At 39.9% G+C, this 25235-nt stretch overlaps 2 protein-coding genes across 6 annotated transcripts in view; one reads left to right on the top strand and one right to left on the bottom strand.

Annotated features, from left to right (window-relative positions):
* The window catches only part of atp6v0a2b (ATPase H+ transporting V0 subunit a2b), a 30403-nt gene extending 22235 nt beyond the window's left edge, over positions 1 to 8168 (top strand). For all 4 annotated transcript variants that reach the window (XM_048243140.1, XM_048243141.1, XM_048243142.1 and 1 more), the window contains 3 exons: positions 1840 to 1957; positions 4907 to 5078; positions 7645 to 8168. In XM_048243140.1, coding sequence (XP_048099097.1) covers positions 1840 to 1957; positions 4907 to 5078; positions 7645 to 7747 — 393 coding nt within the window. In that variant the 3' untranslated portion in view covers positions 7748 to 8168. The remainder of the gene's footprint in view (positions 1 to 1839; positions 1958 to 4906; positions 5079 to 7644) is intronic.
* A 10785-nt stretch (positions 8169 to 18953) lies between these two features.
* Positions 18954 to 25235, bottom strand: part of LOC125294479 (zinc finger MIZ domain-containing protein 2-like) — a 31127-nt gene continuing 24845 nt past the window's right edge. Inside the window, exons 14-21 of one of the 2 annotated variants that reach the window (XM_048243273.1) lie at positions 23247 to 23404; positions 23081 to 23148; positions 21458 to 21526; positions 21062 to 21348; positions 20459 to 20622; positions 20008 to 20202; positions 19532 to 19612; positions 18991 to 19195 (exon numbers count right to left, since the gene is read on the bottom strand). In XM_048243273.1, the coding sequence (XP_048099230.1) occupies positions 19556 to 19612; positions 20008 to 20202; positions 20459 to 20622; positions 21062 to 21348; positions 21458 to 21526; positions 23081 to 23148; positions 23247 to 23404 (998 nt within the window). In that variant the 3' untranslated portion in view covers positions 18991 to 19195; positions 19532 to 19555. Of the gene's footprint in view, positions 19196 to 19531; positions 19613 to 20007; positions 20203 to 20458; positions 20623 to 21061; positions 21349 to 21457; positions 21527 to 23080; positions 23149 to 23246; positions 23405 to 25235 lie in introns of both variants that reach the window. The other variant, XM_048243272.1, reaches the window with a different exon arrangement.

Below are 25235 nucleotides of genomic sequence, written 5' to 3'. Positions count from 1 at the left end.
TGCACTCATGGCAATCGCCCCCAGTGGAAATCTGTTGGAACTGCAACCAAAATTCAGTACAATGTGACTTAATACGGAGTGGCCAGGCTCTCCGTAGACAGTAAGGTGTTCTGAGCTTCTTGTCCAAACAATACGGTTATCTCCCTACGGCGCGAAAGAGAGATTATGTCAAAGCTAGCTTCCCTCCAACTGAACAAGCTAACCATTCTTCTTACGGGTTAACCAACGTTACGGACGAGTTAGTGGAGTCTGTTTTGCCTTTGTAGTGTTTGTGGATTACACAGAAGCTACAATATCGGCACAGGATATATGTTATATGAAGTTATGGTATTTCAAAAAAATCCTAGAATGAATGGGCTTCTATGGGAGTTAGCAGAGAGGTGGTCCCTCCAGCCTACGTCGATTCTTCTACTTCCAGGAATTCGCCTGCCCCCGGCGTTCGTTTATTTCCGGGTGGGAGGGCACAGTTTTGAGGTTTAGAATCATTGGAGTTCCTCTGAACCGCTTTGAACCAATGACTAACAACCGGCGTTTCGTCATACAGAGAAGTTTCTCTGCAGCACGCCCATAACAAGCACGGGTGCATCTTATCAGCAAACAATCACACGTTTCATCTGCGTAACTCTCGCCAAAATGCATCATATAGTGTTTTGTGAATGTACCCAAGTCAAACTTTCATATAAATGCATAAGTACGTCCAAAGCGCCACTTTTAAGCTTGTATGCGTTGTCGTTTTCGGGTGAAATTACCTTTTGAATGGGATTCCTATAGGGCTACTACTTTTTTGATACAATCGCGTCAAAATCGCTATTTTTCAAATACTATGAAGGCTCGACACAACATGAAACTTTGATCGAAGTATCATCAGTGTCTACACATGAACTCGAGCATTGAGAACATTGTTGGTGTACACAGAGTTTACTAAAAGAGAGGTTTTGAACAACTCGCTTGTTTTTTCTGCTCGCTGCCATCTTGGCATCTTGCAAGGAGTTTCTTTCTTTTTAGTAAACTATGTGTACACGAACAATGTTCTTAATGCTCGAGTTCACATGTAGAGACACTGATGATGCTCCGATCAAAGTTTCAAGTTATGTCGAGCCTTCTTAGTGTTTGAAAAAATAGCGATTTTGACCCGACCATGTAGCCTACTAAACTACAGTTTGACTCGGGTACGTTCGTAGCCTTTAGTGACAAAATCTATTACTAAAGTTTAGCTGACGATATAACATTCTACTCCACTGTGACTTCGTTCATGACACTCCTGTTAATAGGCTAAACTATTATTTACATTTGCTCAAAGATTTCATAAGTATTAAGTCATTTTCGCTTCCTACGTTGATGTATTCCAAGCGATCTGCTTCAGGGGCGGGGACGTAGTAATTGAAACACCATGCCTGGGTACGTAATCGCTCTCAGGGACGCCCACTGTTCGCTGGTTGGTCGGCTGCCCAACTGCCGAAGTAAACGAGCGTGAATCAACCTATTCCAGACGGAGTACTGTAGGGAAAAGAAATCGACCGGAAGTACGTAGACAGGCCAAGGCCAGGCTATGCCTGTGAACCTCTGCTACATTAACCAACTGAATTCCCTAACGTGTACAGGGGTGTGTGCTGGGCCACTCACCAGGGCATAGAAGTTTGATTAAATTATTTGGGAATTCTGTTTATTATTCTATGTTTTTGTTTTTACTTATTATGTTTCATTTATAATTGTTGTGCTTTTTTTCCCCTTACTCTAACGAAAATGAATCAAACCGTGACTTCAAAATCTTTTGTGTATTGTTGCACCCCTAGTATGTGTGTAATTTCACTCTGCTTTTGGACTTTGTGTCTTCTACAGATTGACTTTGCTGACGAGTTCTTGCATCAAGCTATTCATACCATAGAGTACTGCCTCGGCTGTATCTCCAACACGGCATCCTACTTACGACTATGGGCTCTTAGTTTGGCACATGCACGTAAGAAACCTGAAACACATTGTTTCATACTCACTCCCCTTAATCTCCAAGACTTCTGGTGTTGTGAGTACAATTCAATGAAATGGCATCAACAAAGACTTAATACACTAAAAGTCTACCTGACATGTTTTAAAGAAACCCTAATTCCTTCCACAGAATAATATGCAAAATCATTCTAAACAGCAAAAGTTAACAGTTGAACAAATATTTTGGCAAAACGCCAATATATTTTTTATAATCGCTTCAGACACCTTTTCAATGGAATAGTAGACATTGTCTCATGTGGTATTCCTAGACTTCCATGTTAAGTCTGTTTTCACTGCCTATCTAAATTTAAGCTTGCATTTTCACTTCAACCTTTGTGACGATGAGCTGACTGTAGAAAGCAGACAAACCTAATGCGCAGACAAATGTTGAGCTACACTCGAATGTGTTTACTTGGTAACACTTTACTTAACAGTATCGACATAAGTGACATGACACGGTCATGAAAACATGACACATACTGTAAAACCTAACCCTAATCCTAACCCCAACCTTAACCATAACTCTAAACCTAACCCTAATTCTAATCCTAACTTGGTATAACTTGTTATGACAAAAATCAAATGTCACTTAACAGAAGAGTTATGTCATAAACGTGTATGACTTGTTTATGACACGTTCATGACAGTGTCATGTCACTCTTATGTTGACACGGTCAAGTAAAGTGTAACCGTTTACTTTAACTTTACAATGTGGCTCTGTGCTGAGGAGCCATTGCAGCTCATCTCTTTCTTTGGAATTAATAATTAGGTAAGACACCAGAGCAATACCTACAGGACATTCAAAACTAACTGAATTAGGGCCCTACTGAGAGCATTTCGGGGTAGCCTATCCTACATCTAAAATAGTTATTGCAAAATTCAGGGTACATGCCATGATTAACATTCCCTCAAATTGCCTCATCAAAATAAAGTAATGAAAAAAGTTTTGCTCATCACATAGTACACCACACTCGTTTCACTTACAGCCTATAACTGAGATGATGGGCCTAGGGCTGATCATGTAATGACGGCACCCCCACATGAAAAAAATGTGTCTATAAGATCTACTATTGTGAACCAGTCCTCAGGACAAATTGAATGAAATAGTGTTTTGTGAGTAAGAATTAGGGATGGGCATTCAATACAATTTTCGGGAGAATTAACGATTGCCTATCGATTAATCATTAATATTTCTAGGCCTATATTAAAATTCATTATTTATTTACCTTTTTATACATTTTAAAAATGCAATGAAAACAAAAATGTACAAAAATACAGCGTTTTTTTTCCTCGATGGGATCTTTATCACAAGAAGAATAACTTGTGGCAGTTAAACTGGACGTTCGGTTAGGCTAAACTTGAAGATATTAAGCGCTGCGGTGCTCTAAAGCAGCGGAATGCAAGCCTGCGTTCAGATTAAACAGAGACCCTCGTTTGTTCCAAAATAATAAATTATAAAAAAGAATCATGTTAAACAATAAACTTAATATAACCAAAAACATAATAAAGCTTAGATCTAACTGGTATTGTCAAAATGTAACTCAAAACTATCCAAGGCACGGAGTTGAGAAAGAGGGTGAGAGATTAGCCTATAACAATTAATTAGGCTATTTAACAAAGCCTCATAAAAAAATAACTACCGTAAATCCTCAAATTATGGCTGGGGTCTTTTATTTACGACGTGTTGGAGACCCATGCTGTAGGACAACGACTTTTCATTGAGAATAAGGTATTAAACCAACCAACAATATGAAATATTAAGAAGAGCTCTTATTTCATTGAGTTAAATCGAAACAATGTCTTCTACTGCTTGTGCACTGATAGCCCTACTGGTAGGCAATTATACATCGCAGTGTTTGCAGTGAACTAACGTCCCACGCCACACTTCACCGTGAACTCTTCATAAATCAAAATGGAAACTCGTAGGTAACTGAGTAGCCTATAGCGTCATATTGTTCCCTGGTGGTATAATGTTTATAATGTTTAATTGCTGCCACTCAGTGAAATTAATTTCATTGCTTCAAGACACACTGTATAACGCAACCTGCATTATTTTAATCGACAACAAATTAACGTGATCAACGAAATTCTTAATGATCAACTATCGATCGTTGATTAATCATGCCCATGAGCATTCTGGTGAATTTGCGTAAATGACCATTCAGAATATTCAGATTGAGAATAGGGTGAAGCCCCTGTCTCATTTGGGAATTATGAAGTAGCGAGAATAAAAACATTCTGGGTTTCTTTCTCAATAACTAACATAACTAACAAATAATACCAACATCGATAGATTAGCTATATATCAAGAGCAGAATAGACTACTATAGCCTGCTCAGGGTTTACATGGGAAATGAACCTGAAACAAGCAAGGGCGACTGAATTTAAATGTCGTAGTGGTACAATTTTCTGTAAAAGTGTCACTCCATATTAACTAGTAAATATGTAAGCCCATGCTTGGCGAGAATGTCTGACTGAACAGGCTAGTTCAGTGTAAGCCACAGTAATGGAATGGAATTCTCACTTAAATTAGTGAGACTTTTAGCTTGCTTGACAGAATACACCTCTGGTGTAATGAAGTTTTGGATTAGTAAAGGCCTGTACATAACTGATACAGTATTTGTCACACTGCCTAGTATGTGATTTATTAATGATATACTGATAAGGGTTGAACAATTTTGCTTGTGGATGTTTTTGGAGAGATTTTTATTTTCTGTTTGAACTAATTGTGAACTGAATTCAAGTCAATTCAAAAGAGGATTAAAATGGTTGAATGTAGTGTTTTTCTGTCAAAAATCATAATTCAAAAACCTACCTGATAGTGTGCACCATGGCCCAAGCAGACTAAGGTTTGTGATTATTGTTTGTGTGACAATTTGCTTCCACAGACCCTAACAGATTTCTCTGCACTTTCTTCTTTCAGAGCTGTCTGAGGTGCTGTGGTCAATGGTGATGCGTGTAGGACTACGGGTGGACACCAGAGTGGGTGTTGTTTTTCTGGTGCCAGTTTTCGGTCTGTTTGCGGTGCTCACTGTGTCCATTCTGCTGATAATGGAGGGATTGTCTGCATTCTTGCATGCTCTGAGGCTGCACTGGTTAGTGTTATGCTTGTATTATTGAATATTGATTTTTAAGAAAACACAATCACTTTGTTTCTTTTAAAAATATATGTCACTCACTCAGACCTAAACAAATGCACAGTACTGGAGTGCATCTGCACATCGTTGACTTACCTGTTAGAATGAGCGCGGTCTGCAGTTGGAGTGTTGAAAGCATAAACAGTTACCAAAAATTAAAAGAACATTGGTTACATGGAATGCATCTGTGATCGAATCTATCTGCAGCTTATGACGCAAATCCAATAGCCTATTGCCCAGTCTGTGGCTGTCTGGTTTAGTTGTTGACAGTGTAGTGTAGATAATTCAAATGATACAAATGATAGTTTTTGGCCAAGCTAAAGACTGGCGTCTGTTATTGTGCGAAAAAATATAGACTGATTCATGCCCCTGATTCATGCACTCTGGCCCAGGTAATACAGCCTATTAGAACAGTACACACATTAACCTGGCAACACATGACGTTGCTGAACAAGCTTCAATACGTTCATAGCAAAAATTGATGCATGCGATTTATTTAGATTAATTAATCACAGGGTATGTAATTAATTCTTTTTTTAATCGCTTGACAGCCCTAGTTTTTATTTAAGTTGTCTTGGTAACATACTTTATGTTTTACAATATAGCCTTTTTACTATGTTTTTAATCCATTAGCATATTTTCCACCAGACATTCCGTCCATTTATACTTTGTAATGTTGGACAACTACACGTAAAACTTGCCAATTTCTGGCTGTAGCCGGGTTAGCCTAAACCCTGCACATGTGTACTAAACTAATTTTTAATTTGTTAATTTGAGTTTTTGATGTTGGGAGCCCTAATTGCTCAGTTCCTGGTGGTGGCACTATAACAGTCTTTTTACATGCAGATGGCATTAAGGTATCCTAAATGTATAAATAATTATGTGTGGTATCTCCCCCTCTCCCTAATTAATAGATTCAGTCATAGCCTTCAGCCTAAGCGAACCAAATGTGAATCATCCATGCATTCAACAACAATACATTTCATTCAAAAGTAAAAACTCTTTACAAAAAAAACATAGGAGTAAGGCGTTCAGCAACGATTGGACTATAAGCCCAAAAACACATGAAATGGCAAGGTTTGGAAAAGCCCGATTCATTTCGATGGCTATGAGGAATGGTAGGATTCTGTTTTACTTTAAAGATGCTCTAAGCGATGTTGGGTAACGTTACTTCTGTTGGCGTTCAACCAAAACAGAAAGTTAGCTCATCCCTCACCTCATTTCCGTGCAACTGAAACTCCTGAACGCACATCTCGTCTGCGATTGGCTGGAACTGTTTGTTATGGTTCACACTGGACCAGGCTGTTTTTGTTGCCGTTTTTGGAGCCTGGCTGTCCACAGAGACCACTTTTTTACAGTGTATTCAGGGGATAGGCAGCTAGCAGAGGGTGAGGTGATGTTTGCTGTTTTTTTTTATCCATACATAGCTCACTGTATATTGCATGAAACGTATGTGTGTGTGTGTTAATGTGACGCAGCCATCTGGAAAATTCTAACTTGCGGTACTTAGGGTTCTAACAAGCTGACAAGTTGAACTTACGTCTTCGGGGGTGTTTCATTTGCAATTCTGGCTTATAACTGGGAGGAACGACTCGGGAAAATGACTTGCAAGTACAAATGGAATGCACCAATAGGCCCTTTTTGAACGGATATTCCTTTTTTTAGTGGGGTGGCACCAAAATAAAATCTCGCCGCCCTGTATGCCCCCATTTTAACCTTTAAATTTGTCTAAACTATACAAAACTGTAGCTGGACAAATGATACGGCTATAATTACCAACTAGTTAGATAACAGATGGATCATAAGTTATTAGGTAGAGAAAACTATTACCGTCATAACATGTTGCATGCCACAGTGGGTGAAAGAAGAACAGTCTTCCTGCACAATTTACAAATACTGTGGTCTGGTCATGGTCAGACCTTTTGTACAGTTAATTACCTTAAGATAACAGCTTAAATCTCATTTTAATGCTACACTGGCACTATGTTACAATATGTAACAATGGAGTCTCTGACATTACAATTGTGTGCCTGGAACGCCTGATATTGCACTATGTAACATTGTTGCGGCAGGTGCATGACCCTTTTTTGTCAGTTTTAAACAAATAGGTACCTTGTTAGTGCTAAATGGGTATCCAGTCAGTTGAACATTGACAAAAAGGGAATTCCCACTGCGTGTTATTTTAAGAGTAGAGTGAGTGTATAGTATTTACATTAGCACACCCATTGTGAAATAAGTTTCACTTGCGTGGTTAAAATTGTACAAAGAACAAAGTTCTACGCTGCAAGTATTTTTATCATTTTTTCCGAACTAAGATTGTTTGCTCACGGAGTATGAAACGGCACTACAGTCCCGTAATTTTGCTTGTGTAGGTCTGAATGAGAAGCATATATTAATCAAGAAAATTGTACTCATTTAAAGCAAGATTAGCCATGAAAGCTTGATATACTGTATCTTACATTGCAACTGTATTATTGGTCTGTGGTGATGTGTGTGTCACTTTGAATTTCTATTTGTTTTTAAGGGTGGAATTTCAAAATAAGTTCTACAGTGGGGCTGGCACGAAGTTCAACCCCTTTACTTTTTCTGTCTTCCACAACTGTATCAACAGTGAAAGCCTTCTCTAAGTACAGTAGGAGCTAGTAGGAGACCAACTTTCTTTATCTGCTTTTTTTCTGTACCACCACTGCTGACTTAAAATAAATGTTAAGATGTATTTTTTCAGATATCCTTGTACAAATTCAGCTAAATGAGTATTGTTTCATTCCTAGTGCTTGGAGACCAGTTTGGAAATCAACTTATTTTAATAAATATTATCTTCTGTGTTTATGAGCACTTCTTTTTTAAAACATGCTCATAGGCTCTACTATGAAGTAATTGCAAAGCAGTCTCTCTCTGTGCACTGAAGGTTGACTTGGTATTTTATCTATCTGTGAATTAAAATGGTATGTGGAATTTAGACTATTTTTGGCTGTTTTGTGCCAAATTGTTTCATTGCATTTTATTTCTGATTAAATGTATGATTAAAAATCATTTGTTATTATTTAATGAAGATCATTCTGTGCTTTGTTATAGAACACACCACTAGTATGTGATAAGCAACATCCCAGTGCCTTACATATCAAAGTGAAAGAGACAACAGCGCAAACACCTGTGACCACTATGCAGATTTCTCTCAAAACAAGTGGGCATCGTAGGGCTGGTAATACACAGAGCTTCCCAAAATGCACATTGTCCATTGTAACTGTGCAGGTTCAAAAATAGTAACATCATCAACACTTATGCCTTTCTAGATTTAGGCCGCTCTGCTACTTTTTGCACAGAAAATATCCTGAGCAGACTTAACATCACTGGGAAACATAGTAACATCCAGCTAAGAACCATAAATCAGGTAAAATCTGTGAATACTTACATAGTAAAAGGATAAGAGGTCAGTAAATTACTGTAACAGTACAGTAAAGTTACAGTAATAACTTCATGGCGCTTCCAGAAGTGTACACTCAGAAAAGTATGCCTGTGGATATCAAAAGCATTCCAAGGAAAGAAGAGCTTTCTAGGTGGCCTTACCTGAGTGAGCTCCATATCCCAAAACTCAAAGCTGAAGTGGGAGTTGTTGATTTGAAACAATGCTCCTGAAGCCATGGAAAATAATCAACAGCCAACAGCTCAATACAGATTCAGGTAAAACATCAGTCCTAGTGCTACTGGACCTTAGTGCAGCATTTGACACTGTTGATCACAATATTTTATTACACAGACTAGAAGACTGGGTTGGTTTTACAGGCATAGTCATCAACTGGCTGAAATCATATCTACAAGAAAGGAGTTTCTTTGTTGCCATTGGAAACTACGTCCTTGACCTGTGGTGTTCCCCAGGGGTCAATCTTGGAGCCACTATTATTCAACCTCTATATGCTCCCACTTGGACAAATCATCCAAAATAATTTGATTTCATATCATAGCTATGCAGATGACACACAAATTTACTTAGCTGTCACCAAACGACTATGGTCCCCTTGAATCTCTGTGTCAGTGTATAAAACAAATCAACACCGGGATGTCTCAATTTTCTTCAGCTGAACAAAGAAAAAACTGAAGTAATTATACAGTATTTGGTAAAAAGGAGGAAAGACTTAGGGGTTGCCACTGTCCTTGACACAAAAGGGTTGAAAGCAAAGGATACTGTCAAAAATCTTGTGTATTAATTGACAGTGATCTAAACTTCAACATCCATATGAAAGTGATAACTAAATCAGCTTTTTACCACCTCAAAAATATTGCCAAACTTAGAGGGCTGATGTTAAAAGATGATTTAGAAAAACTCATTAATTCACAGGCCTTCCTAAAAAAGACTATCAAACAGCTTCAGGTGATACAAAATGCAGCAGCTAGGGTTCCCACAAAAACTAAAAGAACTGACCACATTACTCCAATTCTTAAGTCCCTGCACTGGCTTCCAGTAAGTCACAGAATTGACTTTAAAGCACTACTGCTTGTTTATAAATCACTAAATGGAGCATGACCTAAATACCTTTCAGACATGCTTCAGCAGTACACACCCTCCAGACCTTTCAGGTCTCAGAAGAAAAACCTGTTAGTAAAACCTGCTGTTAGAACTAAACATGGTGACGCAGCTTTTAGCTGCTATGCGGCTCAGCTCTGGAACCAACTTTCGGATGACATTAAAAAGGCCCCAACTGTAGCCAGTTTTAAATCTAGATCTAAGACCAAACTGTTCTCAGATGCTTTCTGCTAACTGCACTGAGTTACAAATTCTGAATCTGCCTTGAAAATTAATCTACCTTGTGTCTTTTATTTTGTCTTTTTAATTATTCTTTATTTTTAAATGTTTTTTACCTTGTGCGTTTTATGTTTTTTAAAATGTATTTATTTTATTTGTATTATCATTATTATGATCTTTACCTTTGCAACTATTCCTTCACTATTGCCCTTTTGTGCTTTTATTTGTTATTACTGTTTGGTTTTGTTTATGTAAAGCACATTGAATGACCTCTGTGTATGAAATATAAATAAACTTGATTTGACTTGACTTGACTAGTTTTACAACAAATAGAATATCAGTTGCACAGCTGGAAGATTTTCTTGTACAACAGTACAACTATGATTTTATGAGACACTGGATGACAAAGAAATGTCAGTGAAAGAAAATATTGCTGAGCAGTCAATCAAACTGCAAGATTGACATTACCGTATAGACTTACCTTTCAGGAGTAAAAAAAAACAGTCAAGCCCACCAACTATCAGGTCACAGAACAGCATCTAATAAGTTTTAAAAGAAAGTTCCAAAGAAGCCAAACTTCAAAGTTCAGATGGAAAGGTATGGTGCACTTTGGCTCTTGGGATGCTGCAATATAATTGGGTCCCAGGGTCCTGCAATCTGATTGCCTGTTGGAATCCTGCAATCTGATTGGCTCACAAAATCGTGCATTCTGATTGGCTCCCAGAATCCTGCATTCTGATTAGATCCCATAATCTTGCAATCTGATTGGCTGTGGAAATCCAGCAATCTGGTTGGCTCCCAGAATCCTGCAATATGAGTGACTATTGGAATCCTTCATTCTGACTGGCTGTTGTAATCCTGCAATCTGATTGGCTCCCAAAATCCTGAAATCCAATTGGCTGTGGAAATCCTGCAATCTGATTGGCCGTGGGAATCCTGCAATCTGATTGGCTCGTAGAACCCTGTAATCTGATTGGCTCCCAGACTCCTGGAATCTGTTTGGCTCCCGGAATCCTGCAATCTGATTGGCTGTGGGAATCCTGCAATCTGATTGGCTCTCAGAATTTAGCCAGGACACAATCTGATTGGCTTCCAGAATCCTGCAATCTGATTGGCTCTAGGAATCCTGCGATCTGATTGGCTCTCAGAATCCTGCAATCAGATTGGCTGTTGGAATCCTGCATTCTGGTTGGCTTTTGGAATCATTGCATTACATTACATTACATTTGGCTGACGCTTTTTTTAGCCAAAGCGACTATAACAACATGGTAAACAGTTTAAGTTTTAGAGCAATTCTCAACAATTTTAGGACAATTTAAAAACATTAGAGTACAGTAAGAATAAGTGCATCAGTGAGTGCTGTTTTTAACAGTTACTTGTCAGTTTAAGACGGCTGGTGAGTGCTAGGATCAGTAAGACTTGTTGTAAGTGTTGCTATGAGAGGAGATGTTCTCTAAAGAGCTGGGTCTTCAGAAGTTTTTTGAAAATGGAGAAGGATGTCCCTGCCCTTGTAGGAACTGGCAGTGTGTTCCACCAACGAGGAACAACAGATGAGAAAAGTTTGGATTGGCTTGAGCTGCCCGGTGGGTAGAGCTAGACGTCGTTCGCCTGAGGAGCCGCATGGTCTGGAGGTAGCGTATGTCTGTATGAGGGCATTCAAGTAGGTGGGAGCAGAACCTGAGACTAATTTGTAGGCAAGCGTTAGAGACTTGAATTTGTCGTGGTGTATGGTAGGTTTAGCTGGGAGGACCAGCAGTTCAGTCTTTGAGAGGTTCAGCTGGAGGTGGTGTGCCTTCATCCATGTAGCTATGTCTGAGAGGCAATCCGAGATCCGTGCTGAAACCAAGGGGTCATCAGGTGGAAAGGACAGATAGAGCTGTGTGTCGTCTGCATAGCAGTGGTATGAGAAGCCATCTAACGGATAATCTGTCCCAAGGAGGTGGTGTAGATAGCAAAGAGAAGGGGGCCCAGCACTGAGCCCTGGGGGACCCCTGTGGTGAGATGGTGAGGTGCAGATAGCTGACCAAGCCATGAATCCTGTAGAAAAGAGCAGATTAGGTAATCGCTTCATGTTGATGGTGACTGACTATGCAACAAAATATCCTGAAGTATTTCCCTTAAGAACAGTCAAGGCTAAACAGGTAGCGTTCTGTTTGGTGCAGCTGTTTGCGAGAGTTGGATTCCTAAGGGAAATCCTTACTGACCAAGGCACCAACTTTGTGTCCACTCTACTAAAGCAGGTCTACGAACTGTTAGGTATCAGAAGCCTACCTACAACACCTTACCATCCCCAAACTGACCGACTCACTGAGAGATTCAATCAGACGCTTAAGCAGATGTTGAGGAAATTTGTCAATGACACTGGTTCTGGTTGGGATCAATTGCTCCCTTACCTTCTGTTTGCATATAGGGAGGTACTCCAAGCCTCCACGGGCTTTTCGCCATTTGAGTTGCTTTACGGCCATGAGGTGAGGGGGTCCCTGTCACTCCTTAAAGAGATCTGGGAGAGAGAGAAAGGGAAGGAAGATCCCATTAATGTAGCTGCTTATGTTATACAGATGCAGGAGAAGCTGCAGCAGATGTCCACTCTGGCACAGGAACACATGGCCCAGGCGCAAAAGAGTCAGAAGTCCTGGTATGACCGGTTAGCACGCCACCGAAACTTTACTGCTGGTCAGAAGGTTTTAGTGATGTTGCCTAGTCATGACCGTAAATTGCTTGCGAAGTGGCAAGATCCATTTGTCATACAGGAGAAAGTTGAGCCAATTACTTACCGGGTCTCGGCCCCAGGGAAGAGGCGATCCAAAGTCCTTCATGCCAACCTGTTAAAGGAGTGTTTCCCATGGAAGAGGACAATGATGAAGAGCAGTACCTACCCAGGAAACACCACTGGACTTACAGCTACAACATCTCCCTGAGGACCAACAGCATGAGGTGAGGGCCCTGTGCACTCCTGACATTTTTTCTGAGACTCCTGGGCTGTCACATGTTGTCTCTCATGACATTGTGTTGAAGGAGGAGGTGTCAGTGAGGCGCATGAGCTACAGGATCCCTGAGCCCTGAGTTGGAGTCCCTGAAGGAGGAGGTTGACCAGATGCTGTCCATGGGAGTTATCGAGCCATCAAGGAGTGAGTGGTGCCACCCAGTGGTGCTAGTACCAAAAAAAGATGGTGCGATTAGGTTCTGTATTGACTTTCGCTATTTGAACTCTGTGTCAAAGTTTGACTGCTACCCAACACCTAGAATTGACCTGTCACTAAACTCCGCCCCCCATTGTTACCGTGTGAAAACTCAGACAAACAATCCAGACTTGATTAGAAATACATTGTGGACAATGGCAGCTGACAGTATATGAAAGCAGACTTTGAGGACGTTTTGGTCGATAAAGGATTTACTTTCCTCCAGAAGCTATCAAAAGGGACTTAATTATGCTATGGAGGATGTATTCAAAACTTTAGAATACATACAAGGTGACAAGCAGTTGTGGCGAGTAGCCTTGTAAATCACCGTGCAAAAACCACTGATGTTAATGCTAGCTAGCTAGCTAGTGGAAGATTGATACTAAGATTTGTTAGGTTACGTTAAAGGAACCATATGTAAGATTGTGGTCAAAACTGGTACTGCAATCACTTTCAAATGACAGTAGAGCAGTGTATCCCCTCCCCCTCGACTCGAGGTTGCCGAAACACTACTGACTTCGTGATTAGTACATAGGTGGAGGGTGGCGCATCAGGCCAAAACACATGACATGACAAAACACAACATCAACATCAGTTGAGGGCTGCAACTTCACTTTTGAAATGACAATGTCCTGGCCGGACTGCTGTTGTCAGTGATATAAGTATTTGAAATTAACATGATTTCTTAATGTCTAGTGACATATCCGGGCCATTTTATGATTAACTGAAATACATTTCTTACATACGGTTCCTTTAATATTTGATGTAGTAAAAATATAGTATTTTGGTTAATGAGCAGTTTCATCTTGGGATTTAACCTGTGCCCATGTTGTTGGCTTAGTAGCATACATTATGTCGAGCTGTTGCAAATGCGAGAGACGTCCTGTAGGCTACTGTTGATGAAAATGTCCCGTTTTCTAGCCTCTCGGGGTACCGGCTATCATTATTACATGTCCCCCATGCAAAACGTTTGATCACGGTTATCTGTTGGGGTTTTTTGAGTTAATAAACTCCATAAATAATTTATGCCTCCTCCCTGTTGTTTCCTATGTAGTTGTCCGAGCTGATGTCCGAGTCTCATTGAGGCTTGACTGTCATTCGGATCCGGAAAGGACCACGGGGCGGGAATCGTACCCGGGTCGCCGGCGTACGGTGCAGGTGCCCCAGCCAGTTGCGCTACAGCTGGGGCCGGCTCATCAGTGTTCTAAGGGTGGCGCTTAGCGACAGGTCAATTGACGACATGAACGAACGGCTGGGAAAAGCAATCCAACAGAAAAAAGCAATCCAACAGAAAACCAATCTTATACAGTCCAGACTTTGAGCAGATGTTTATCCTTCAGACTGATGCCTCTTGATTCGTTCAGATATTACCTGCTGGGAAGGGAATTCATTCTGGAAACTGACCAAAAGGCTCTGGAATGGATGGGAAGGATGAAGGACACAAACAGCAGGGTGACTCGCTGGTCCTAGCAATGCAACCATTCACCATGTCCCGGGATGGGCCAATGTGACTGCGGACTTCCTTTCACTTTTAGTGGCAAGTGTCGGGGCGCATCTCTTCCTGGTTCCGGTAAAAGACCCGAGGTTGGAAGGAAGCCAAGTTGAGTCCCTCGGCCACAACTACCAGCCTTATGACGTCATGGGGACAGGAGGAACTTATGTTTACTTTAGTTAGATTTATGCCTTGTTGATATTCTTTATATTTATTTATAGTTATAGGATATTAGTTACTCACCTTAGTGATTTATGTTAAACTGGCCTGGTCTTCGTGGTTGTCCTCTTGTCAATTGAATGTTGTTGTGGTTCTCCCTTCTGTGTTTTATTGGTTTGATCAGCCTATATGTTCCCTTTGTGTCTCAGTCTGGTAGGTCAGTGGTTGAGTTCAGTTCTGTTATCGTTTGTGTTAAGTTCTGTTCAGTTGACCTCACTTTGGTTTAGAATGTCTTTGTTATTCTTCAATTAAAGATTTACTTTAAAGGCACAATTTATGTTTTTTTTATTTTTGTAAAAATAAATCCTCAGTTTGAAACTTTACTTTTGCGTCCCGCTTGCCTTACTGCCATATAAAACAAATGGGCATGCAGTGCCTTTTATATTTTGCTTGTTCTGATTTGCTTTTATTTTCTATTTTAAGCCATATCCTCTGTACAGCACTTTGGTCAGTGGAAACTGTTTTAAATGTGCTCTATAATTTAATTTACTTACTTACAGTGCAAACTTTTAACAGTCCAGTCATTCTAAGAACATGTCTTCCACCCAATAAAGTTTGGGCAGGCTAGGAATAATACTTTTCAAGATATTAATGCCCAAACATGGCCTCCAAGATAAGGCATTCATGAGAGTGTAAAAATGATACAAAATCAAGGGTGAAAAGTGTTATGAAAACATTGGAATTTAACAAACATATTTGAAAGGTCTTCGTTTTGGGATCTAAATATTATGTAGACAAACTTTGAGCAACATCTGAGACGGTGCAGCAACCAATTTCCTGGATTTTGTCTGATTTGACATGGAATGACCCATAATGCAGCAATAAGCACTGGACAATTCTGAATAACAACAACAACAACAACAATACTACCATACTCAGTGCTTTGTTCTGTTTACCATTTATTAAATTAAAAAGAATATTTTTCTTGGTTCAAGGTGGACTTCACCACTACCCACAAATAGGTATTTGGGCATATCCACCATACACATTGCACTTGTGCAATTTACAACTGCACTGATTTAAATGTACAATACATGTGAGAAATGAGCTCTCCACACTCACGCACAGACAGAAGAGCAAAACCTCAGTTTGTCAACTAAAGCTGTGAGTAAAAATTAAGCTACAAGAGGCAGTTGTTGACAGATATAAAACATTAAAATATTATCATTCAGTTCATAGTAGATACAGTGACACAGATATAGGCCACTGTGTCAAAAAATTATTTATATTTTTTGCTTTCCCACTTTGCCAGTGAATTTAACAATGTTTATATCTTGATCAATTTCCATTATATTCTTAGATTCTGCAATGGCTTGCAAAAGTATTCAATCCCACGTACAGTAGTCATCACCATTTTCACAATAACAAAAGATACTTACACTTATTTTCCCAATCAGTATTTTTATTGTGAACATTTACACTTAATATTGCCAAAAGCAGTATATTTCATTTGTGTGATAACATTATATATAAATTAAAACCTGACTCTTTGTGTAAGTATTAAAACATCTGTGCTTTTGAGTTCCAGTTTAAAGAAGCTGACAAATTATTTTCAGATGATGCTTTAGTTAAATAATCATTATTAGGTACTATCTATAAATGGCTTAGTAAAGTATGTACGTCCTTTATCCTTACTCCTCCTTGGATATAAAAGTCACTGTCTAAAGGCGTACTCATGACTGCTGTTGGGGGGTCAGAGCAAAGCTAACCTTGGGCTTGATGCGACACTCTCTCTGAAATATAGCTATATGCATTCCCAGAAGTGTTGTTTTAATGAGCACGCAAAACCTTGATATTTAAGGTTGTATCTGAGCTTAAATACATGTGCATGTGTTAAATAGCCTGCATTAAATTAACTAGGCTACCTGGAAGTCCCATCCCGCCGTTTTTCTCTCTCCAGGAGTTTTTTTTTTAAATTTAGATCATGGTAAGCTTTAGATGTAACATTATACAGCTCCGGGAAGCTCAAAATGCATGAAATTAGCCTCTTCATTTTGTAGTGGAACCTTTTACATTTCTGCCCATGCTTGTGTCACACTGTCAAATCATTGTCTAAACACTGAAAAGTCAGTGGCAAATGGGGTCGAACTGGGGAGCTTCAACTTGAAGTTACATTTTTTGTTGTGCCACAACTCTAACTTTGATCACAGAGCGGCTCTGACCGGGTTCACTTCACTTCACCCTCCGCAATTATCGCAATTATCTGTTACCACTGTACAGCGCAAGAAATGTCTCTAACAAACTATAAACATATACCTCGGATACGATAGAGGGGCAATGCATGGACAGCAGTCTGGAGAAAGAGAGCTGAGGATTCCTGCAAGTATCTATTTGTACAGTCTATAGCATAGCAGTTCTATCCCATTTACCTTTTTGCTAGAGATTCAAATGGAATTGAATGGTGCAAAACGCTTTCGTGCAGCTCTCCAAGAAAATATCCAAGTGTTTTGATGTTCAAATTAGCACCACTGGATCCAGAAGAAGAAAACTGAAATTTGCATTACATCACTTGCTTGCTTTGTAGGATTGTCCCTCCTACAATGTTGTGACTCTAACTAATCTTTCCAGGAAATATTAAGTTGTGGAGGAGGTTAAACAGAATTCAACCACCACCCCGAAAAATCTTCAAAGTTCAGTGTTCAGTGACTGGAATTTGGAAGTGGTGTAGGTGGTGCAATCTTAATAACTATTAATGAAACTGGACTGCATTAGACATGTGTGGAGATTGGTAAAGATGTGGAGTTTTCTATGGCCATGCAAGAACCAAATGAGAGCCGTCTGGCCAATCCTAAAAGCACTACCTGTGGCACAAATCAAAAACTGACAATGCCTCAAAAAATGCTATACCAACTGTACAATATGGGGATAGTTCTTGTTTGTAGGAAAAGGGAAACTTTTTAGAATTTAAGTGAAAATAAATGGAATTAATTTCTATACAATATCACAAGAAAGCTGTTGCAGTCTGTTGTAAAAGTGAGGCTTGGAAGACAATCACCCAAGGCTAAAGCAACAGTGGAGTGGCTCAAAAACAACAAAGTGAATATTGTAGAATGGCTCAGAGCCCTCATCAAAATCTTACAGAAAACCTGTTGCACTCTACTGTAGGACAACTATCCAATCAACAAAAGTCAGAATCAAATTCTACCAAGAAGAAAGGGGGTAACACTTCAGAACAATGAACATAGATAGTTCTGTCTTGACCGTCTGAAAATCTTAAGCTGTTATTGCAGCAAAGGTTTCTCTCCTATTATCGGGTCAGTTCCAAACGGAAGGCATTGTCTTGCTGCCTCGCTGCTGTGGTAGAGAGGGTGTCTCATAAGACTGACTTTGGAGTGACGGCACCTTTTAAGAATGATGGTTTTGAACAGTCTTTTAAGATAACTTTGACAGGAGGATTTAACTTTGGAGGATTTTTTTTAAAAAATCTCTTCATTAGAAAGTCTCTGCTTTAGCACAAGCAAGAACGTTAAACTAGCTTACAGAGGCTAGCAGGCTAATGGTAGAAAGTTGTCTGACAGACGGCACATAAATCAGACCAGACGCCATCAATGGTAACAACAACGGTATAATCAAATAGTACAGTTATTATTTCTTGCTAGATTTACAAATCTAAGCAAAAGCTGTCTCAGAGAGTTGCCGCATAGATTTGTGGGTAATAGGCAACACAGAGGATACATGGCCTTCAAAAATTACCGTTTTGGGGGTAGTTTGAAGGGATCTTAGAAGGCATGAAAAGAGTTTGATCAAACACACTTGTTGTCTCATGTCCCTGTTAGATATCTTGAAAGGCAGCAGTTTTTCCCGTTTGGAACAGAACCATCATTTACGGTTTATGCTTATGCTCATATACGGTTATACTTATGCAAGTGGAATATTTTAGGTTTTTAGAAAAATAACTTAGTCTTTAGAAGTACTGCATAAGTGTTCAAAATGAAAATACTGATTTGAAAAATGTGTGAGTATCTTTTGTAAATCAGAAAATGGCGATGACTTTCAGGGGGGTTGAATAAAATCTATGAATCTCTTCAGGAAGCAAAGGAGGAACCAAATATGTGTGAGCACATACGCACGCACACACGCACGCACGCACGCACACACACACACACACACACACACACACACACACACACACACACACACACACACACACACACACACACACACACACACACACACACACACACACACACACACACACACACACACACACACACACACACACAGACACACACACGCACAGACAGGTACACAGATACACACACACACACACACACACACACACTTAGGTTGGAGGACGGTTTGAGAAGATCTTAAAACAATGTGAATGAAGTCCTTTTCAGTTGCTCTCAAAAAGAGAGAGCAAATCATCATTGCTGTTGTTTGGGAGATCAGGAGGACCAAGGTATGACAGCAACTCGTCTGGATTGGTCAACTCAGGGAGCAACTAAAGAAGAGAGGCAAATACAGAACTGATTAGCTGTACAATATAAAACACACAAGAGCCAAACTTAAATAGTCAGAGTTAAGTAAAGTAATTCATATACACCTTTCATGATTTTCAAACTGAATAACTGAATTATTCTTCACTTAATTATTTAATCTAATTGTTATATTCCATATAGATTTGCTGTGCATACAGTAAGTAATGTTAAATTAAGTAACCTACTGTATAATGTGAAAACATAATCCAACTAATATGAATGGCTCCATGGCAACTTGTATAATATTCTATTAATAATCCCACTATATGTCCAATCAGAATGAAATTTCATGTAATCACCTTATTCCGATGGTTCAGAGCATCCTACTTATGATGGTCTGAACAGCTGGATTGGAAGGGCTGGATTAAACCCTTGACATTCTATTTGATAGGAAAATATCAGCGACTAAAAGCCAAGTAAACGTACAATCCACATAATGACTGCAAAGCAGACAATGTAAACTCCATGATTTTTGTATGTACACCCCACTATTTTTTTAGTGCATCAAGATACTATTCTTGGCACATTTTGAGAACATGTAAACTCACTTGATTAGATCAGTATTCAGATCAGATGTAAAAGGTGAATGGAGTATTTCAATTGGAGTGATTTCATTTAGAATGAAAGAAAAACCTTGCATGCAAATTTTGCTAGAGCGTAAATCATCTAAAATTGCAGTTGTACAGCAGTGTATTTTGTTGAAGTATTATTACTTGTGTTTAAAGCTTATATGTTACATAAGATAAGTTTAATAACATAAATGTAATATTCTTACATCCAGAGCAGGATCTGTCATCTCTGCTCCTGAGGGGCCCACAAATCCAAAAGAGCCCTCTGGGTTCAGCCGTGGATTTTGGGAGGTGTGTGGAGGCAAAGGTACTCCTGAACTCTCAACATTGTTGTGCACACTCTGCTGTTGTTGCTGCCTCTGCAATGAATTGTGGGAGTCCATTCTGCCTGAATGGGCCACCTAAATGAGAGCACAAACAACCATACTGATGCTGATGGGAGTAACAGCTGCATATTATTATTATCATGAGTAATTTGTCATCATCATTATGACACTTAGCCAGTCTCCTTGGAGCACATCAAGGTTAATTGCCTTGCTCAAGGGCACAACAGTGGCAGCTGGGAATCAGACCCATGACTTTTTACATGCTAGCCTAGTCCTTAGCCACTACACTCCCATTTATGCAAACATGGCGATCAAAGAATAAGAGACAGACCTGTGAGGGTGCAGCAACTCCTGCTTGCTTTTCTGTTGTGACACTTCTGGGATGGTCAGCTTGGTAGGTCATAGATGGGCGCCCAGAGGGAAACTCTCCCAAGGTTGGAGTTCCAGGGGAGTTCTGGAATTCTGTGAAGCCTGACTGGTTGGTGAATCCTGAACCTGCAAAATGACATGTGAGAACAATGCGACTTAAAGAGCATTGCTAAATTGCTAAATGACAGGTAGGGAGGGAACAATATCCCATATTGTTGGGACGTTACCTAAAAAAGAAATCTAATGATTACTGCTCTAAGATTAGCGTGATTAATAATAGAGTATACCACTTTGGGCTCAACATTATTTTTTCCATAGGGGAAAAATAGAAATATACAACAGCATGTCAAATAACCATATCTCAAACGGGTTCAGAAAGGGTTCAGACTCCAGAGTGTTGTTGGCCTAACAATGACATAATATCTGAAGTGACAGCTGATTGCCTTTTAAGCTCACATATTGGCAATCTTTCTAAAGACTCACAGACTCTTCCCAGAAATACTTCTAAATCTTCCTAAATATAACCCCATTGGGTTAATACAAAAATGCCCAGTTTGCCATCTACCTGGAGCATTGTAGTCCTGACCCCCTCCAGTCCCTCCACTTGTTATGGAGGGGTATGAGGAAGGGGTGGGTCCTGAGCTTGAGGTGGATGCAGGTCCAGGTCCTGAAGAAGGCCCAAGGGAAACTATCATCTCCATGACACTGGGCAGGATCATATGACTAGGGCTAAGGGTGCGGCAGCGCTTCAGAATAGGCCCGTCAGACTCTTCCTTAATGTGGATGTCTGGCTTGACTGGAACTGGCTTCCAATTGCACACTGGATCTATTGTAATTTCCTCATAATCCGAGCTAAAATAGCATGATGGTTGGAGTGGGAGAGACAGAACAGGCAGTTATTTATTATCCATGATTAAAAACTGAAACATATCTGGTCATAATTGTACAGAAGAAAACTTACTTTTGGATATAAATCAGAATGCCCAGCATGTACTGGTCAACTTCCAATCCCTCCAGCAATGCAGTTTTACTGTGAAAAATGCAGCATGTCAAATTGTGTTTGCACCTAAAGTTAACGTCATAAGATACTGCTGTATAAGTGCTAACATTTAACATGGGTGTCATTCACTTGTTGGAGCCACAAAATAATTTTAATGAGCTACAGGCATTTGCCTCCAAGGGCACCAGAGTGCTGCAGAATGCTCCATTCACTTGAATGGGCCTTCCCAACGTTCGGTGGTCTGCTAATTCTCAATAACAGACCCTTGCTAAGTATAACAGACTGCTGTCAAGGAAAATGGGCTTTGTGCTTCTAATTTACGTCTTTCATATCACTGCGCAAGGACTGGAACTTCAAAAGTGAAAGCAGACAGTTGATCAGCTGTGTTCTAAAGAATGTTTGATTCAAGTTCAGCGTGTGCTGTTGTCGAACTATTTGTTTCTCACCAAATGCCACGATGAAACGGTAACAAATAGGCTATAGCCTAGGCTATGTAGGCTAAAGAGTCACATCGTGGGGAGTTTATAGTTTCGTTTTGGCAAGTAGCCGTGTAATAAGCGGGATAATGTATAGAACGCCGGTCATTATTGGGAAAATAAGTCCTTTCAGGGCGGAACAAGACCGGTGTAAGGGCGTTCTATACATTATCCCTTACATAATGCCCAACAACTTCATTTCAAACCATGTACTTAAGGAACATGATCTTATGTATTGAAATTAGTGGCTTAGCATGAACAGTAATTGGGTTGAGCATGAGTGAATGCGTTTCTAAATTAACCATAAGGACATGGGTTATTCATTTTTTGGGCATTAATGTATTGAAAAGTATTATTCCTAGCCTGCCCAAACTTTGCACGGTAGAAGACAAACATGTTCACAGTATGACTAGACCGTAGTTTGTACCGTACTGCAAGCCCATTCGTTTTATATAAGACCTTAGATATGGAAGAAAGTGCAAAACTGGTGATATTAAGGGTCATGTAAAAAAAAAATGTGTACATTTTTGTAAATTTTGCTCTGACGAATTGCTCAAATCTTTTGAGACCTAAGTGCGTGGACCCTGGTTGAATTGACATGGAATGACCCAAGAAAACAAGAAGTCGAGAAGAGTTACAAACGCAACTGATAACACATTTATTTCACCTGAATAGTGTTTTAATCCTGTTTGTTTTCACTGGAAAGCACAGGTCTGCACAAAGCACAGATTTCATGGCTGTTGATCTGTTATCACAGATTTCATTATCCATATTAGCAATGTAGAGTTACCTTTACAATTTAACTGCTACAGTAGCCTAGGCCTGTGAAATTTTCCCACAACACAAATACAACAAAATAACCACCAGCAACTAGCTGGCAACTGCTGATTATGCAAATTATATTTTACAAAATAAAATATATGAACTCCTATGTCGCTGGTATACTTTACTGTATCTACAGCTGTTAATGTGATTACTCATATTTCAAGCTGAATTTCTCAGGCCCCTCAGATGAACTGGCCCCCCATTACTAAAAAATATAAAAAAAACCCTGCTATATATGAATGCATGGGTTTAGTGTTGATGCATATAGCAAATGATGACTCACTTGCATACAGGACAACGCCAGGTTCCCCTCTCGCAGTTCAGCTGCAGGTATGACTCTAGGTCGAAACACTGGACGGGGAGAGGTTTTTTAGGGGAATAAATACACCAATAATCACTTCCCCAGAAGACCATCCATATCTGCATTAGTAAGCTCTGTAGCTGCTAACCTGAATGTGCCTGCAGTCGTGACCACGTGCTGGAAGTTGAATGCGGCGGAATGTAATTGGGCATTGCAGGGACACTCTGATGGCTGTCTGCTCCACTCCGTCCTCTCCATTTGGCCCTACAGAGCCTGGTATCGTGCCACTGGTGAAGTTCCTCTTAACTGAAGAAGAAGCGAAGAAGTGCACAGGTGTGAAGCTGGCATTTTATTATTGTTCTAAACAAATTATGTTGGGACAAGATGACATAATTAGATGGGTAGGCTCATACAAAGCTGAGAAGAATAATTGCAATAACAGCATCCTCATGCTACTCACCACACGGCGGGGATCACATTAGCCAGCGGCAAGCGTTAGGTTTCCTATTGGTCTCTATTGTTCGGCAGCGGAGCGGTGGCAACGCTGGCGTAACGCTAGCGTTGAACAAGCTGAGCGTTGAACTTGGTTCAACTTTCAAAGCACAACACGAGCGTATTCAATTGACAAACCATTGGTGTTGCTTAGGAACGAGATAAAACGTATTATGGTCTGAGCGTTACGTTACCTTTGCCGCGTGCCGCTGGCTGATGAAATCCTCGCCTTATGGTCTTTACTTGATTTGGAATAAATTACATTTCTGCATTGTTTGATCAGTCAAAAAACTATGTTAACATGGACATTAAGGATGCAATGGTACAGTATGACCATGGTTCACCATATGCATCACAGTTTTTGGGCCACGGCAATGGCATAGTTTCGGTAGATTAATGTAAAAAAACATTAGATTAGATTCAACCTTATTGTCATTGTGCAGAGTACAGGTAGCCTTGAGATTCCAGAACCAAATCCAAAAGGGTCTGTCCATGAATAATGTAATGGCCCAACTCGAGGGGCGGCACCAAGCATGCATATGAAAATCTCACTGCACGCAATTGGATAACACTATACGACCAATGTTTACCGACTTATTCTGGACTTCGACGCAATTGGATAACACTACAACTCTCATCTGTTTAGCTCGCCTCTGGCCCGCCTATATCAGATAGATGTGATTGGTTCCTCGCGATACAAGGGACAAAAGTAACGTGCATCATTACTCATTGCCAGAGTGACTTGTTGAGCAAAGAACTCTGCCAGAACTTTGGATTCCCAGGGTAGGGTTGTGAAGTACAAAGACAACGAAAAACAATAAACTATATATTTTACCTACAGTATAACCAAAAAAGGTACTGCAGCGATGTAGCTTTCAATTGCTCTGGAGAGCAACTAGACAAAGTGGCTCAAAATATGACTGGTGCTCAGTCCTGCACATTCTCTCCGCAAAAATAAATCATACTTGTCAATTTGTCTCCATCTCCTACTCCATACCTTACTCTTGCAACTTTTGTGTATGTAAATGAGTGTGTGCATGTGTGCGTTTGCTTTTGTTTATATGTGTGCTTCTCTGTGTGTGTGTCTTCGCTTGTAAGTATGTGTGTGGGGTTAATGGGGTGTGTGTGTCTGCTTACCTGCATGTGTGTGTGTGTTTTGTGTGTGTTCACTTGTGAGTGTGCGCGTGGGGGTAATGGGTAGAGACCGACCGATATGGGATTTTGAAGGCCGATACCGATATTGATATTTGAGAGTTTCAAAAGCCGATAACCGATATATCGACCAGTAGTCATTTTTAACCAACACAATTTAAAAACTCTCATATTTTGATAATATTGTTTTCTTAGTGTTGAATGTAAGAAAACAAGATGACTTACTTTCTACCGTTTGCATTGAGTAAATTCAACTTTCAAAGGTGAGAAAAACTGTTTTCATCAGATGGCCACGCATCGCTTCTGACTGCCTCTTCCTCCATCTTGGTTCAAGCAGTTCGAGGAAATAAACGAGCTTGCCGTGGTGGGAGTTAATGCATTAACATTTCCATGGCAAAGGTGATCTACTAATCAAAAGGCTTTTACATTTTTTGAATTTTGGGTAGTGTAGTACCACTTTTCTGTTAAATCAAATAGCGTAGGCCTATGCATT

Source organism: Alosa alosa, chromosome 5 (assembly GCF_017589495.1).
Source record: "Alosa alosa isolate M-15738 ecotype Scorff River chromosome 5, AALO_Geno_1.1, whole genome shotgun sequence".
NCBI lineage: Eukaryota > Metazoa > Chordata > Actinopteri > Clupeiformes > Clupeidae > Alosa > Alosa alosa.
Note: the sequence above shows the minus strand (reverse complement) of the source record. Positions and strands in the feature narration are given on the sequence as shown.